We start from the raw sequence: 16,745 nt of genomic DNA on the forward strand, positions 1-16,745 counted from the left end.
TGGCGGCTTCCCAAACCATCATTTGTTTAAAAACAAATCCGGATCTTCAAAAGAAAATAGCGTAAATGAAATAGTTGCAGGATTTCAATTTCTAGAATAGCGGATCATGTTAGAATAAATTGAAAAACACACTGAGGGGCACCTGGCTGGTTCAGTCAGTGGAGTCCTGCAACTCTCAATCTTGGAGGTTGTGGGTCTGAGCCCCATGTGGGGGTAGGGAGGACTTACAAATAAAATACTGGGGTGCCTGGGTCAGTGAGGTGTCCAACTCTTGATGTCAGCTCAAGTCTTGATCTCAGTGTCGTGAGTTCGAGCCCCACGTTGGGCTCTATGCTGGCCAGGGTGCCTACTTGAAAAAAAAAAAATCGTTAAAATAAGGAAAAAAGAGAAAAAGAAAAGCGCATGAATGCTTTTTGAGAACCCTGGTTGGTATTTGACTATGTAACTTTACTGAAGAGTGAGATCTGCAAGCAAGAATTACCTCTTGTTTCTTTGAAAAGTGCCCAAAAGGCACGAGATTTTTTTTCTTCTGAGGACAGATGTCACCTGAAGAAGTCCCCGTTTTATCACACACACACACACACACACACACACACACACAAGCCAAAAGCCTTTGGAGTCTTTGTGAGGAGCCTCGTTTTGCAAATTTTTGACCAAAAAAAGCGCTAATTTTTGCTAAAACTCCCCCAGAGACATTCTACTTTCTAATTCATTCCTTTTCTACAATTTTAGTTTGTGAGTAAAAAGGTTTACTTGCTCTAAAAGTTTGGTTTCGAATGTTAACGAGGCCAGGTTGTGTTGGGACTTCCGATTTTCAGGGGATCTGCAAATTGTTATTTTGAAACTCAGGACACTACTGAGCATGAGAATGAGACTTCAGACAGCTGTGCAAGAAAACGAGTGCCCCCCTATGGGATGTTGTCCCTTTTAAAGGAGAGACACTGTAATACAGTAGCTAAATTCCTGGGATTTGGAGCCTAACCAACCTAGATTTGAATCCTAACATCACTGTGTGGCCTTGGGTAACTTCTCTCTCCCTCCAAACTGTAGTTTTTTCCTTCTATTAAATTGGACTAATAATAATCAGTCCTAGAGAAATGAGGAGATCCATAAGTAAATAGTAAACATTCAACGCTTGGTAGCATAATAATTAAGGGACGAAGTAACAAATGGATCATTTTTCTTCAGTTTTGAATTTTCCCAATTCCTCTCTTTCTGGTGCAAACGTCAATGTAAAAATATTTACTTGGATGTATACATGAATGAATAAATGTGGGTTTTTTTCTCTCCCTGCAATACAAATGAGCTGTGTAAAAAGTACAGGTGTGAAGGACAGGTTAATGGTTGCTGGGGATTTGGGGGTGACAGTGGCGAGGCGAGCATTGTAACTATCAGGAGTGGCTGGAGGGAGGGTTTGTGGGATTGGAATAGTCGTGTGTTCCGAGTGTTGTGATTCACAGGAGACAAAGTGGCACAAAAACACCACACCTACGTTGTACCAATGTCAGTTTCCATATTGTATTCCATAACCTGAGGGAAAAACTGGGAGAAGGTTATAATGGACAGAGGGTTCCATTATACAGTCCATATATACTGTTTTTGCAATATCTTGTTAATCTAGGAGTACTTAAAAAAAAAATCTATCTAGAACTTCCTTTTACCACAATCACAGTATGCAAATCTCATTTATATCTCAGGTGGTCCCTGTGGACCTCCAGGGTAGGCTTGGTGTTTGACTTTTGCCTGCTTGCTTGCTTGCTTTCCTTCTTTCTTTCTTTCTTTTTTTTTTTTTTTTAAAGATTTTATTTATTTATTTGACAGACAGAGATCACAAGTAAGCAGAGAGGCAGGCAGAGAGAGAGAGAGAGGAGGAAGCAGGCTTCCCGCTGAGCAGAGAGCCTGATGTGGGACTCGATCCCAGGACCCTGAGATCATGACCTGAGCCGAAGGCAGTGGCTTAACCCACTGAGCCACCCAGGCGCCCCTTTCTTTCTTTCTAAAGATTTTCTTTATTTATTTGACAGAGAGAGAGATCACAAGCAGGCAGAGAGGCAGACAGAGAGAGAAGGAAGCAGGCTCGCTGCTGAGCAGAGAGCCCGATGTGGGACTCGATCCCGGGACCCCGAGATCATGACCTGAGCCGGCTTAACCCACTGAGCCACCCAGGCGCCCTCTTTCTTTCTTCTTCTGCCTTAAAGAGAGCCCTTAGTGTACCTCTCTCCTCCACTATTACCCCTTCCTAGGCCGATTCATTTCTTCATTACACATGCCCAAGGATTAAATGGTAGGAAGTGTGCCACAGACAGGATTCCGAAGGAATGCAAAGTGTGGTCATCTTTCGTTCTTAAATATTGACAGTTACCTCTGAACAGTAGGATGAAGCATGTGCTAGCTATTTCCAGTTGCCTTCCTGTGTTAGCAGCAAGCATGTAAGTATATTCTTAAAATCTTGAGGATTGAGAGGGAAAGCAAATTAGTATCAGCTCAAAGTTTGGAAGTCCTGAAATGATACTGTGGATAAGCCAGTCAGCTGAATAACAGGAAAACCAGACATCCTTAATTCAGGTGATCTGGGGGTTGAATAACTGTGTCCCCAGTATCTAGACCAATGCCTTAGCTCTCGGTGGATGTTTGTGGATAAACAAATAAGTGAAGGAATGAATGAATGAATGAGGGGAGCATTAAGATAAACCAGGCAAAACTGGCAAAGTCCGAAAGCAAGAGCAGAGAATTTAATTCACCTTTGTGTCCCAGGACTTGGCAAAGCATGACCTACTAGGGAGCATTCTAACCCTTCTCTCTCTGTGTCTCTAGGCAGCTTGAAATCCACTCTCCAGATGCAAAGCACACGGTGATCCTAAGGAGCAAGGACTCCGCCACCGCCCAGGCCTGGTTCAGTGCCATCCATTCCAACGTTAGTGACCTGCTGACCCAAGTGATCGCGGAGGTCAGAGAGCAGCTGGGGAAAACGGGCATTGCTGGGAGCCGAGATATCAGGCATCTCGGCTGGCTTGCAGATAAGGTAAGGAAAAGGCTCCCTCGGGAGTAGATATTCCCGCCCCCTTGCCCCTACCCCTGGGTACGCCCAGCACTTGTGGCAACCATGCTTTCAGTTGCTTTGTTCCATAGGCTGGATCTCTCATTTGCATACTGTTTGGACTTTCTGTCCAGCTCCAGCAGGCTTGTGTCGTACATGGCGGTGGGTGGGGCGCTGTGTCCTAATCAGCTTTGATTCCCCCACGTAGAGTCCAGTATGTTGCAGATTGCAGGTGTTAGCAGATTGGTGAATGGGTGAGTGAGGGAGTAGATGCGTAGCTTGACTGTCACACACGTGAAGGTGAGGGAAAATAACTCAAACGTGCAATGGACCTTTTGCCTTGTGAGGTGAGGAAGTGGAAAGGTTGCTTAAAAAGGGGGTTCCTGTGAGCTTTCATGAACCTGCTTATTAATAATGTAGATATGAGAGGGTGCCTGGGTGGCTCAGTGGGTTAAAGCCTCTGCCTTCCGCTCAGGTCATGATCTCAGGGTCCTGGGATTGAGCCCCGCATCGGGCTCTCTGCTCAGCGGGGAGCCTGCTTCCCCCTCTCTATCTCTGCCTGCCTCTCTGTCTGCTTGTGATCTCTGTCTGTCATATAAATAAATAAAATCTTTTAAAAAAATAATGTAGATACGTTCATTTAAAGTAATAGCAATAATAACAAAGAGCCTTAGCAACTACCAGGTGTGGACTCTTTTGATATGTTATCTTATATTTTATCTGTATTCTAAAGCCAGCAGGCCCTGAAGGTCGTCATTTGTGAGCTCCTGTTTTGTGCAGGGCCAGGTACTAGGCAGGAGTAAAGTATTTAAGGATGAATGAAGATTTAATCTTTGTTCTCACGGAGGACAGTGACTGTGGAAAAGGACCTGGGGACATGTTAACACTGTCCCTCTGATTTCTTTTCCCAAGCTACATGATACCTTAAAGACAGTAAAACTCACTTTGCAGCCGTCTGCTGGGAGTTAACCCTTCTCTTCATGTCAAAGCATTCAGCCTTTGCCATTATCTATACCTGACTGCTGTCCCTTGAACTTGACCTGGAGTGCTCAGGAACACTGGGCTTGTGGACCAGTCTGACCTCCCAGTGACTCACATTGTAATAGGCAGTAAATGGGAATGATGATTGTCGCAATAAACAGCTTTCCTGCCGGGGAACCATGTCATCTGAGAAGGCCCAGTCAAACAGCACTTGAAAATAATACTTGAACACAGCATTAGGCTGTTTTTCCACCATTGTTCTTTGTTTGTACCAGTTCATGCCTGGGTCTCAGCCACAAAGTTCAACACAGAGTGGGTTGTTTGATTTGGTGTTGTCCCATCTCAAACAGAGTTCAAAGGATGAAAGGAACAGTGCAGGTGGTGGTAGCACTGAAAGTGTAATAAACAAGAACCCAGGTAGCCTCTCATGACCTGTGTGCTGGGGTTCTCGATGAAAACAATACAGCAGTTGGGGATGGCATCATTTTATAAGTCAACAGTCTCCAATACTCTCTGCTTTTTACTTCCTCCAAATATGTGGGGGGTCTTTCCATTGAAAATGACAGAAAGCTCAACTCAGCTTGAGCAAAAAAGGGATGTATCACTTTTGAGAACACATAGAGAACAGTACCCAAGGATCAGCTTCAGGCATGGTGGGATCCAGTGATCCAAATCATGTTATTAGGCCTGCTTCTCCATCTTTTTGCACCCTGCCCACTTCATTGGTGTACATGTAGGCAAGCCCTCATCCTTGGCCCGACAGTTCCAGGCCTACGTTTTCCATTACGGCTACTTGTCTACCCGAATAAAAGCCTCTTTGCCCTCATGGTTCCAACAGAAGTCCTGAGATTAAGCCTAATGGAACTGACTTAGATCAGATGTTCACCCTGAGTTGTGCTGAGATCAGTCTCATCCAAACCTTGTGCCCTGAGAAATGAGGAGAGGTGGTTCTCTAATGGAAAGTTTGGCTGTTGTACAAGCAACAGACTGAATGGATTCTGGGGAAGCCAAAGCAACACAGACATTATCTGCTAGAGGAGGAGAAAAGGATTGGGATGAAAAGGTGAACTCGACTGCTTGGGGCCTGAGTAGATGGGCAGATGTTCTGGAGATCTCAGGGTCCTGGCAGGAAGTGGATGGCAAACTCAAAAGTGATTGGAATGGATTTAATGAAGGGATAACTTGTAAACTGTGGCCAAGGTAAGGAAAACCAGGAAGAGATGGAGAAGCACTCCAGCGCTAACAACAGCAAGAGGCCACAGCCACCCCTTAATCTGAAATGGCAAGAAAAGGAGCAGTTACCTGAAACTAGCTAGACTTGTAGCTATAGAAAAGGGCCACCGCTGAGAGCTATGGTCTTTGGGAGGGAAGTACAACCCCTGTGACCCCGCCCACTGATCTCCTGCTGGTGTCTCCCATTGGCTGAGGCTGACCACAGGCCAGAGGCAAGGGAGCCCCTCTGATGCATCTGGATAAGCGGTCTCCAAAGGCATAAGCAGGGGGAAAATGGGTAGAGACTAGACCTGGGGGGGCAAAGGGCGCTGTCGAGCCCACACATCTCTCTACTTCAAAGAGACTGAGATGCTCTCAACTCCTGGAGGTTCTTTTTTTTTTTTTTTTTTTTTCCTTTTTTCCCTCCATCTCTTTTAACACAAACTTCATTACTATTTGTGTAGCTGGAAAATAAAATTGTGTCATTAATAATGTTGAAATTTTCCCCAAAGTTTCCATTTTCTCGCTTATAAGTTGTCTGCTTATACCATATTATCAGTAGAGTCATTATTAGGCATTCCCATGGAGCAGGAATAAAGGCTCATAAAAACTCTTTCTGGTTTTAGAATAGTATTGTTTTTCCAATTTCAGGTAATCATTACAGATGTTTCTTCAAATTGTATTATGTGTTGTATTCCTAAGAGCGATAATGATTTACCATGGACAATTACCAGAAGCAAGAATGTCTTTTATTGCCTTCAGAGCTTCAGAACTTCTGAAAAGATTACCACAGATCAAGTCCTAGGGAAAAAATCCAAGCTGGAATCTTTTTTGATTAAATATTTAATACTGAATCCTAGTGTGGAGGCATACAAATGGTTTTCAGCAAAATGTTACAACGAAAGGCAAATCCCTAATACTGTGGCCTTCTTATATTATCACAAATATCAGAGAATTTGCTTGGTATTTGTAAAGCTATAAAGTGTGATCCTATATATATTCAGCTGTAATTTACCTTAAATTGATGTCCTTTGTCTTTTCTTATGCTGTTAATCTTTGATTTTTGTGATTAATAGCAGCAGCTCTGGGCCATGATTTATACATATTAAATTTAATTTCAGATTTTTAGAACTGGCATTTACATGAGCTAAAACAATACGAAACAACAACAACTTCCCTTTTAAAATCCTGTCTGTGGGGCACCTGGGTGGCTCAGATGGTTAAGCATCTGCCTTTGACTCAGGTCATGATCTCAGGGTCCTAGGATTGAGCTCCACATTGGGGTTCCAGGCCAACAGGGAGTGTGTTTCTCCTTACCCCTCTGCGTCTCCCCCTGTTTGTGTGCTCTGTCTCTGTCTCTCTCTTCTCTCTTGAATGAATAAATAAAATCTTAAAAATAAATAAATAAGATCCTGCCTATGCCAATCCTAAAATTTCCTCTATAGTACACAGAAGGAAAACTTTGTATTAATGTTATTCTTTCCTCTGAGATGGTCTGAGGACTGGAAGAATGGCTCCCACAAAATGGCTAGTCCTTGAGGCAATGGGGAGAGTTCAGTGGTCTCCAAGAGAGGAGAATGAACATGGAAAAAAGTAGAGGCAATGGATTAATATAGCTTGTAGTGAAGGCATGCTAGAGATTGATCTTAAGGCAGGTGAAGGTTCATCAGACACATGTGATACCTTGGGTGGCATCCAATTATGGAAGACTTTAAAAGCTGGATAGATGATTTGAATTTGATTTGGTGGACAAGAGGGAACCTTCATCTACAGTATCAGAGAGAAGGGACTCAGAGGTAATTGCTAGGGACTGAACATTCCTGTCCTCCCCAAATCCATATATTGAAGCAGTCATCCTCAGTGTGATGGTATTTGAAGGTCAGACCTTGAGAGGTCATGAGGCTTGGATGAGGTCATGAGTGTAGAGTCCCCACGAAGGGACTGGTGCCTTTCTTGGGGATGAAGAGACCAGACCACTCTATTCCACCATGTGGGATAGAGCAAGATGGTAGCCTTCCAAAGGCCAGGGAGAGGACCCTCACCAGCACCCTGTTCTTACACTTCCCGCCTCCAGAACTATGAGAAACAAGTGCTTGTTGTTTGAGTCACCCAGTCTGTGGTAGTCTGTGATAGCAGCCTGAACTGCGACAGTGACCTGAACTGACCTCTTCTTTGTACAGATGAGAAATCTGGGACCCAGAGAATGGAAAGTGTTTGATCTGAAGTCACACTCTAAATCAAGATACAGGAATAATTAAAGAGTGGAAAATGTGATGATATCCTTATTTCTCTAATTTTTAAAAGAATCCGCTGCAGCTTATCCATTGCAGTTGATTTTAGTCTTTCCTTGAACTCTCATAGCCATTCTCTGGACTTCCTACAGTGTCAAGGTCAGCACTGGGCCAACTGCCCTTGGGCTGGGGCCATTTTTTTTTTTTCTTTCTCCTTCACTTCCTGGCCTTCTGAACTGTGACAGTAACAGTCCAGGCCCTGTGCTGCTTTCCCTGTGTGCACACTCAGCTGTAGATGGGTCAAGTGTACCAGTGTGGTTGCTCCCTTGTTTGTCTTGGTCTTAAACCTCTTACCTCCTTCCAAGCCCTATATCCAAAGGGCCTATCTATACCCAAAGGGCTTATCAATGCTGATCTCTACCTGGAATTGTAAAATATAATATGCCCCAAACACAGTCTTTCAGTCATTGTTCTTTCATGTTTTTGCAGTCATTATTACTGAGGTGTTTCAATGGTCCAGTTTCAAACAAGAGAGAAAGAAGCTAGGCTCTGATTCTTGCTACTTAGATAAACGCTAACCAACAGGGACATGGCAGAATTGTTGGATTTCCTTTTGTGCTCAGTTCTTCATGTGTTGCCTTTGCTTTACTTTGTTTTCTTAGTTTGCAAACTATTTCTTATCGGATTAAAAACACAGAAACAGCACAGGGAAACAACAACAAAAAATCCAGTTGGGAGCTCTGAGATGCAAATTCAGTTCTCAGCTTTCCTCATTTCCACTTCAGATTTTTAAAAATGGGAACATTTATATAGCTGTGCCTCCCCAGGGTGTTATTGGAGGAAGGGAAGTTGGTAATTAGTATTTATTGTGTGCCTAGTCTGTCGCCTGCGATGTGTTTAAATAATTCCTATCCTATGAGGCTAGCCTGCAGTAAATTCACTCCTCCAGCAAGTGGCAGGGACAATGTGAACCCTTCTTTCCACTCAAGTCCAGAATTTTCCACTAAGCTGAGCTCCTACAGGGACCCAGGGAACATGTGTCCGTCTACATGAAACCACCGGAATCCAAAGTTAGAGCATTATCACATACCAAAAGCATTGTTTCCTCATAAAGAGACATATCAAAAGAACTCAAATATTTTATGTGTGTTTATGAAAATAAAGGGGGTCTTCATCCATTCAGGCTGCTGAAACAGAGTACAGTAGATCAGGTAGCTTATACACAGAAGTTTGTTTCCCGCAGTTCCAGAGTCTGGGAGTCTGGGATCAGGACACCCACAGAACTGAATACTGGTAGAGCCCTCTTTCTGATTTATAGACAGCCCTCTCACTGTTGCCTCACTGGGCAGAGAGAAAGGAATGGTAGCTCTCTTCTTTTAAGGACGCTAATCCTATCATGGATTCCACCCTTCTAATCACCTCCCTTGAAGGCCCCACTGCAAATACCATCACATTAGGGCTTCAACCTGTGAATTTGGAAGGGAAGCTATTCAGTCCATAGCCGGGGACATGCTCATATGAGCACAGTGCAACCCTTACTAAAATCTTTTTTTGCTCCTATCCACTTTCATCCTAATCTTGAACTACTTTCATTCCTTTCGCGGTCCTAAAAAAGGAAATCCAAGAGAAAGAGATTATTCTCTGTTCTTCCTGTCACACCTAGCTGGCAGGTCTCGGTCTTTATTGTCCACACAGTGATCCTCTGCCTTTCTCCACTTTCTTCCTGTCTTGTGCTGTAGAAGTCCAATGAACAGGACCGACAAAGACTGAAATGGTCTTTGTTAGGACAGGTTAGGGGAAGACTAAAACACACACACCCACACACAGAGTTGGCCTTGTTTTGAGTGTTTCCAATATCTATGAATTCAGTTATGTTCCAATTTCAGTATATGTGCTGCTGAAGCAAGCACTATGAATTTGGTTATCATGATTCAAATCAATGCCCACAGTCTCTCAACAACACAGTTCATAGTTCAGTTACTATGGTCTAATAACTGCGAGTAATTTTATAAAGTACAGACCTTGCTGCCAGCTCCTCATTCAGAAAATCATTACGTGAACAGCCAATGTGTGTTGCCTGGTGACCAATCCCGTGATGCTCTCGCAGTCGGTCAGTGACCGGCCACAAATGTGTGTTCATTCACACAGACTGCAAAGCGGGTCTTGGTGTTTCCTCCTTGTTTCCTGGTGATAAATCTATGACGTTTGCTAAGCATGGATAATAGAAAGGGGGAGCTGTCCAAAAAAGATGAAAGTATGGTCAAGTAGAAAGTGATCCTTGTGGAAGTGAGCTTCTGATCAAACGGGAATAGAATTATGGAAGAACTGGTTGACTCTGGGAGTTTGGGGGCCAGTGCTGTTCCAGAGAATCTTGCTTTGCGTGCAGAAGGCAGTGAAGAAAGGATGAAGATGCCCCAGAAGAAGTGAGAAGCTTCCCAGTGTGGGAGCGCTCCGAGACATTTCGCCTCGCTGAAAGTAGAAAGGATAAAATGTTGCCGGCTGATCCAGACTTAGAAAGGAGTAGGATGGCTTGTCAAGGCCTGGAAAAGACGCTCACTGAGAACCTCACTTACATGATGAGGAGAAGGCAACAAGCACTGTTCACACTGCACTCAAGTTTTCGACAAAGGAATAAAATACATGAATTCTCAATCTTCCTAATGTCTTAAGGGCTAGGTTACTAAGTAAATAGGTTTGACTACTTTTTTCATTTCCCTGTATATCTACAGTTGACAGAAAGACCATTTTTAATGTTTCAATAAAAAATTTTAAGTGTCCAGAGAACAATACTAATTTTTCCACGTGATGGAGAGCACTCGGTATGGTTTCAGCTCGCACAGTCATTTTTATTGGCCAGCACTGCTGTGCCAAGGCAGAACTGTCTCTCTCTCTCTCTCTCCACCTATCCATCTGGCCCTATACCTGTTCATCCATCCGTGTCGTCCTCCGTCTCTCTCTCATCCCTCTCTCCATCCATCCGGCTCTCTCTCTGTCCCTATCCATCTGTCTCTATCTACCCGTCTCCCATCTGTCAACATATGTTCCCTATAGCTCACATCATTCCCTAGACCATCATTAATTTTCAGCTCCAACAATAACAATTTATTTATCCACCCAAATGCCACATGAATATCACCAGTTTCATCCTGTGGCTGCGCGGCCCAGCTCCCTTAGAGGAATCTCAAATGCAAATGTGCAATAGCCTTGGTCAGAGTGAAACAAGCTGCCGGTAATCAAGATCTTGACAGTGTAATTAAGGGAACGATATTTCTGGAGCCTCTAAATATATCAGCTTCACCATCTGCCTAAAAATCACCTACGTAGGAATTTCCCACCACTTCCCAGAGTGAAAATAGTCTCTGACCTGAGGGAACTCCCATCAGATAAGTAGAAATAGAACTATGGTCCAGGCTACCCCTGATTTGCCTCATCCCTAAATCAAGTCTGTTTGTTATGCTAGGAAACAGACTGTTAATGCAATTAAGTGCTAATGGGCCTGTTGTGCTGCTTTTAAAAGGCAAGTCATCCAGTTCCGGAGTGATTCACCTCTGAGATGGATCAAGACTGGGGAAAACTGGCAACAGCCTGGTTATCTTCCTGTTAGTCTTCAAAGCCACCGCACACATGTGAATGCAGATTGCGCCCATCTGCCATTCTCTGAGAAATGGGGGCTCTAAAATGGGGGTGGCTAGGTGGGCGGAGAGGCAGCTCTAATGGAAAGATGGAAATATGCCCACTTTGCTGTGTGACTTCACAGCACAATTTGGTAATGGGAGGCCTTGTGGGGCTGATTCCCACCAATTCATATGAGCCCTTCTTGATCTCTTGGGAGACATGTGTAGACCTCAAGATGGAAAGCTCTGTGCCTGGCTGTATGGCCAGCACACTCTGCTCAACTCTATCTTATTGGTCATCACCGATCACCGTGCCTTTATGAAATCGATCTCTTCCAGAAAACCTTCCTCTCTTCAGTAAAGAAAAAAAGATTTTCCTCTTGATTTCCATTACTTGATTATTCTGATCACCTTCTATTCACCCCCTTGGTGAGGGAGAGAGCCTCACCTTGAACAGCAGGAGACGGCAGATCCCATGACCGCAAACACTGGACAGAGGAGCCTGGCGGCAGCTCATTACTGACATTTACCGAGAGCCTGGGGACAATGCTGCAAGCCTCGCAGGACCCCGTAGGGTTCCTAGGGGGCAGGGGAAACAGCAGGGACTGTGAGACAGGCTTTGTAGTAACTAGAGGGCGAGATGCTCTCTGGATCCAGTGGGAGTATGGAATTGGCTTGTTTGAATCATTTTGCGGGCTGTCAGAGAAGTAAAACCCATTAGGGTTAGGACTAGGGTGAGTGCAGGGAACGGAGGTTGGGAGGCATATCCAATGAGAGCAGGAGCCCTGGGAGGCTCCAAGAGATCAAGACAGCACGTACGGCATGTCCAGTGTCTTAGGATTCTTTAGAAGCCAAGTTGGAGATGGAGATTCTAGAGGAGGGACTTACAGAGAGGGCACTCAGGAGAAATCTGTAAGGCAATGGTTAAATCGAGAGAGGTTGAGGAGGAAGCTAATAAAATGTGCTATCAGCTAGAGTCTAGCCTCATCCCAGTCGCTCCACAGGGGGCTCTGGAACAGGAGGGGCAGCCCAGACTACCCACCCCCACCTTACACAGAAGAGTTCGGATTTTATGTCCCCATATGAGTCAGCCACTGGCTGTAGGCTACTTTGCAGGTAAAGAGAGGCCACTCCTGTGGGCCAGGGGCAGGTCTGGAGAGGAAGAGAAGGCTTATACTGTGGGCAGTCATTATTCACATACCATGAAGTCTGAGGGCTCTAACCTAGAGAAGGGAATTTTGGCAGAGGACCAAGCGATACCTGCTGTAATCCCTGGTGTGTTCACGCAGGGAAAAAACATTCCAGCCCACATACATAAGATCTTCAGGGGGCAAAGGGATACTGATAGCCAGTTCTGAGACACGCAGGGGGCTCTAGCCACCACCTAGAAGTTTCCTTTTCTTTACAACTATAGTCAAATCCTAGTAACTCACCCTGGCATTTACTCATGACTTTATCCCCCACACCCTGGAAGAATTACTTTCTAATGCTTTGAAATTCCCAGTGTCATTTTCAGAGTCCCTCCACAGCCTTACGTTTTTGGCGTGGGCTTTTTATTAGTTCTGATAGGACTAGGTTGCAATATTACAAATGCAATGCAAATAACCACGTTTCATTTTTCAGCCTGAAACTCTTTCAAGTTGGTATTTTCAGGTTTTGTAAGCTGAATCAGAGTGATTAAATTTGAAGTCCTTTATTGATTTTAGGTAGAATTAGGAACAGGCATGCAGATGTATCTAGAGTTGTAGAATCTGATTTAAGAACACCCATAATATCATAGGGCCTGAGTCAAAATGAAAATGAGGGTCTTTACGGAGCTTCAGAGGGCAAGAGGGATTCTCAGAATTACTCTTACCCATTGCCCTTTCATAAGGATTCAGGGAGAGACCCTAAACTACTTCTTGATCTGTCTTGGTCATGCAAGTACAATCTGGCAGAGAGAAGAGGCAATTTCTTATTGAGGCTTCTTGCTCCAGAGCCTAGACAGTGTCTGTAGCGTCAGATGCGTGACGTGAGTCAGTGGACTAGTGGCAGTAGCCAGAAACGTATTCTCCGTTGCCAGCAGACCCTGCAATAGAGTCCTCTGAGAAGAAATACAGTCTCACTTTGCCTGTTCAACACGGCTTTGTTGGCAGAGGAGAGGAGCAACCCCAGGCACCTGACCCTCATTTCTGTGTTTTAAAAAATCATCTTTCCACATGAGGATTCTTGGACCATAAACTCGGTATGACTTAGGGCTTCCTTTATTTGAAAATGTCAAGCTTCTCAATTTTGAGTGAGATGCAGGAGTGATGAGTGGTGGTCTTTGAGTGCCTTTAATGTTTTATGAATTTATCATCCTTCCTAATGAGAGCACTAGATTTAAAATCAGAAAAGGGGGCGCCTGGGTGGCTCCGTCATTCAGTGTCTGCCTTCGGCTCAGGTCGTGATCCCTGGGGTCCTGGGATCAAGCCCTGCATCAGGCTCCCTGCTCAGTGGGGAGTCTGTTTCTGCCTCTCCCACTTGCCCTGCTTGTGTTCTGTCTCTCTATCAAATAGAAAAATAAAATATTTTTTAAAAATAAAAATAAAAATGGAAAGGAGGTTTCTGGACTCAGGCGGCTCTGGGCTCTCTTGCCCCCAGTAAGTAGCACAATTCAGGTACATGATTTACTTATTCCATGGGTTCTAAGAATCAGAACTTTAGAGCTATAGGAGGGACAGGAAAAAAAAAAAAAAAACAGAATATGAATTGGCAGTGTCATGTCACTTGACCGTAATCATGTAGCTAGTTTACTCGAAATGTGAGACTAAAATTCGTGTATCTCTGACTCTTAGCCCAGGGCGTGATTGGCTCTACCCAGGACACCCCACCATCCACGTGAAGTGTCCTAGGAACGGTTCAGCATTATGCAAATATAAAATCCTTTGATTGCTGTTTTGCCTTTGGGGATCGAGAGGGCCTGCTGGTCTGGAACTTTGGTGAGATGAGAGGTCGGGATAGAGATTGGGAGTACCTTGTAGAGAAGATCAAAGGGTTGAAGAGATCTCTGGGGAAATAGAGAAGGAAAGAGTAAAACGTTGGGGAGTACCAGGAAGAGGAGATAGAGGAATGTAGGTTTCTGGTCATGATGGCTCCTGGGCCAAGGCCCCTCTCTCCCTAATTAATATGGACACCTTCCTCTTGTCCTGAAAGACTTCTAGAGTAGCACCAGCAATGCCTCTTACTGCACTTGTCTAGGAGACTTTGTTTTGGCTTACGAAACATGTCTGTGTAGCTCATCTACCTCTCCAGTCTCCCTCTCCTACCCCCAGCTTCCCCACTCGTCACTTCTTCTTTGCTCCACGTACAGAGAGACTAAGTCTTGTGGGAACCCTACCCTGGTTTCCTCTCAGATGCAGCATCCCTAGAATTTCTTTTCCCTGGTTAGCCGTCTACCTTAGGGCTGCTTTCTGCTCCTTAGAAGTAATGGGTTTGAAAGGGAGAAATGCAAATGAACCCGATCTTTATCAGAGGCAGTGGGGAAAAAAATGTTTCCGGGGACTCTGTCCGTGAAGACGGAGCATGAAGGCCTGTCTGTGTTTCACAAAAACTTCAGATGAACATTCTGTTTTGTGCACGCAGATCTCCCAACACAGACACACAGCACAAAGACAGCCCGAAGTCAGTAGTGTCAGCGCTCAGAACACATAAAGTGTCCTTGGTGTGTGTGTGTGTGTGTGTGAGAGAGAGAGAGAGAGAGAGAGAGAGCACAGTGGGCACTGTTATTGTCTCTGGCTTAGCAGTTGAATTCAGGAACCAAGCATTTTGGCTAAGGTGAATTTAGGGCCTTGAAATGAGGTTGGAGTCAAATGAATCGAGTAAGAACTGACTGAGTGAATGTGTAGGAGGGGTTGTGATGAAGCAGGATCTCGAAGAGGAGCACAGGGCTTTGGACCGGGACCTACCTGCATTTTAATCCCTGCTTTGTTACTTACTGGTTGAATGACTTCAGACAAGTTTTGTTTGTTTTGTTTTTTTAAGTCTCTGATCCTTTGTGTCTATAAAAAAGACATTAATACTGGGGTACCTGGGTGGCTCAGTGGGTTAAGCTGCTGCCTTCTGCTCAGGTCATGATCCCAGGGTCCTGGGATCGAGCCCCGCATTGGGCTCTCTGCTCCGTGGGGAGCCTGCTTCCTCCTCTCTCTCTGCCTGCCTCTGCCTACTTGTGATTTCTGTCTGTCAAATGAATAAATAAGATCTTTAAAAAAAAAAAGACATTAATACTTACCTCAAAAGAGAATTTATAGGGTTTAAATGAAATATTTTATGTCGCTGTCTGGCACAGGGCCTGACACACAGCAGGCTGTAGATCGAAAGCAGTCTAAGAAAGCAGTCTACGAAGGCCGACCCGCGTATTTTACTGGAAAGGTAGCTCTCTTTCCAAAGCAGCTGTTTTGAAATGGGATGTCTATAGAGGCCTTTAGAAATCCCCAAATCTGTGAATGCTAATAAAATATATGTATATATATTTTCTTTTATTAAATGTGGTAAAAAGGATTTGCTCTGGTTCTTTCACAAAGTACTGACTTCACGGTGAACTCAGAACTACCAAATCAGTGTTCTAGTGTTTCGTTTGTCTTTAACTTCTGTTTTCTGGCAGGAAACCATCACTTTCATAATCAGTACTATCATTTGCCTTTTTAGGCTGTTTTCCAAAAAGAACAGAGTAGAGTGTACACCCATGGTGTGTGTGTGCATTTTTTGTGTGTGTGTGAGGTTTTTGTTTTGTTTTGTTTTTTTAAAGATTTTATTTATTTGGGGCACCTGGGTGGCTCAGTGGGTTAAAGCCTCTGCCTTCAGCTCAGGTCATGATCCCAGGGTCCTGGGATGGAGCCCCGCATTGGGCTCTCTGCTCAGTGGGGAGCCTGCTTCCTCCTCTCTCTCTGCCTGCCTCTCTGTCTACTTCTGAGCTCTGTCAAATAAATAAATTAATTTTAAAAAAAAGATTTTATTTATTTATTTGAGAGAGAGTCAGTGGGAGAGAGCATGAGAAGAGAGAAGGTTAGAGGGAGAAGTAGACTCTCTGTGGACTGGGAGCCTGATGGAGGACTCGATCCCAGGATTTTGGGATCATGACCTGAGCGGAAGACACTTGCTTCACCAACTGAGCTACCCAGGCACCCAGTGTGTGTGTGTGTGTGTCTTTAATGACGTCACGTATGAAGAGAACAGCAGAGCCAGACAGGTGTGTGGCGGGAAGTCAGCCTGCACCTTTAGAACTGGTCCCTAGCAAAATTACAAATGACTGCAAGCAAGCAGCATTTGGGGTCACGCATGGTAACAACTGTATTAAATCCGTGAAGGCCAAAGATCTGCTGTCTGTAGTGGACTGAAACCTGAATAAAAATATATACCCAACAATAATGCTGCCAAAATTAGGAAAGGAGAAAGAACAGTATAAATTGTGTTTTCTAGGAGAAGCTTGGTGGCAAAAACCAGACTTGAGTTGGTCCTCAAAAAGTGAAAAGATTTGTACTTAGCCTCCTTTTTAATTTCACAGAGAAAGTCCGTAAATAAAGGAGCTTATTACATGATGCCTGGGAAAGAGGTCATAAGTCATAAGTACAATTGATTGATTGTGAATCTGTCTCAATTTCCCTGTAAACACAATATGAAATTCATATATATGTGTAATTTTAACTAAGACCT

The 16,745-nt window shown here is 44.2% G+C and overlaps 1 protein-coding gene across 1 annotated transcript in view; it reads left to right on the forward strand.

The window, feature by feature from the left end:
* Nucleotides 1-16,745, forward strand: part of SNTB1 (syntrophin beta 1) — a 229,588-nt gene that overhangs the window by 139,245 nt on the left and 73,598 nt on the right. Inside the window, exon 3 of the mRNA XM_059165709.1 lies at nucleotides 2,815-3,022. Within this exon, the coding sequence (XP_059021692.1) occupies nucleotides 2,815-3,022 (208 nt within the window). The remainder of the gene's footprint in view (nucleotides 1-2,814; nucleotides 3,023-16,745) is intronic.

Source organism: Mustela lutreola, chromosome 3 (assembly GCF_030435805.1).
Source record: "Mustela lutreola isolate mMusLut2 chromosome 3, mMusLut2.pri, whole genome shotgun sequence".
Classification (NCBI taxonomy): Eukaryota; Metazoa; Chordata; class Mammalia; order Carnivora; family Mustelidae; genus Mustela; species Mustela lutreola.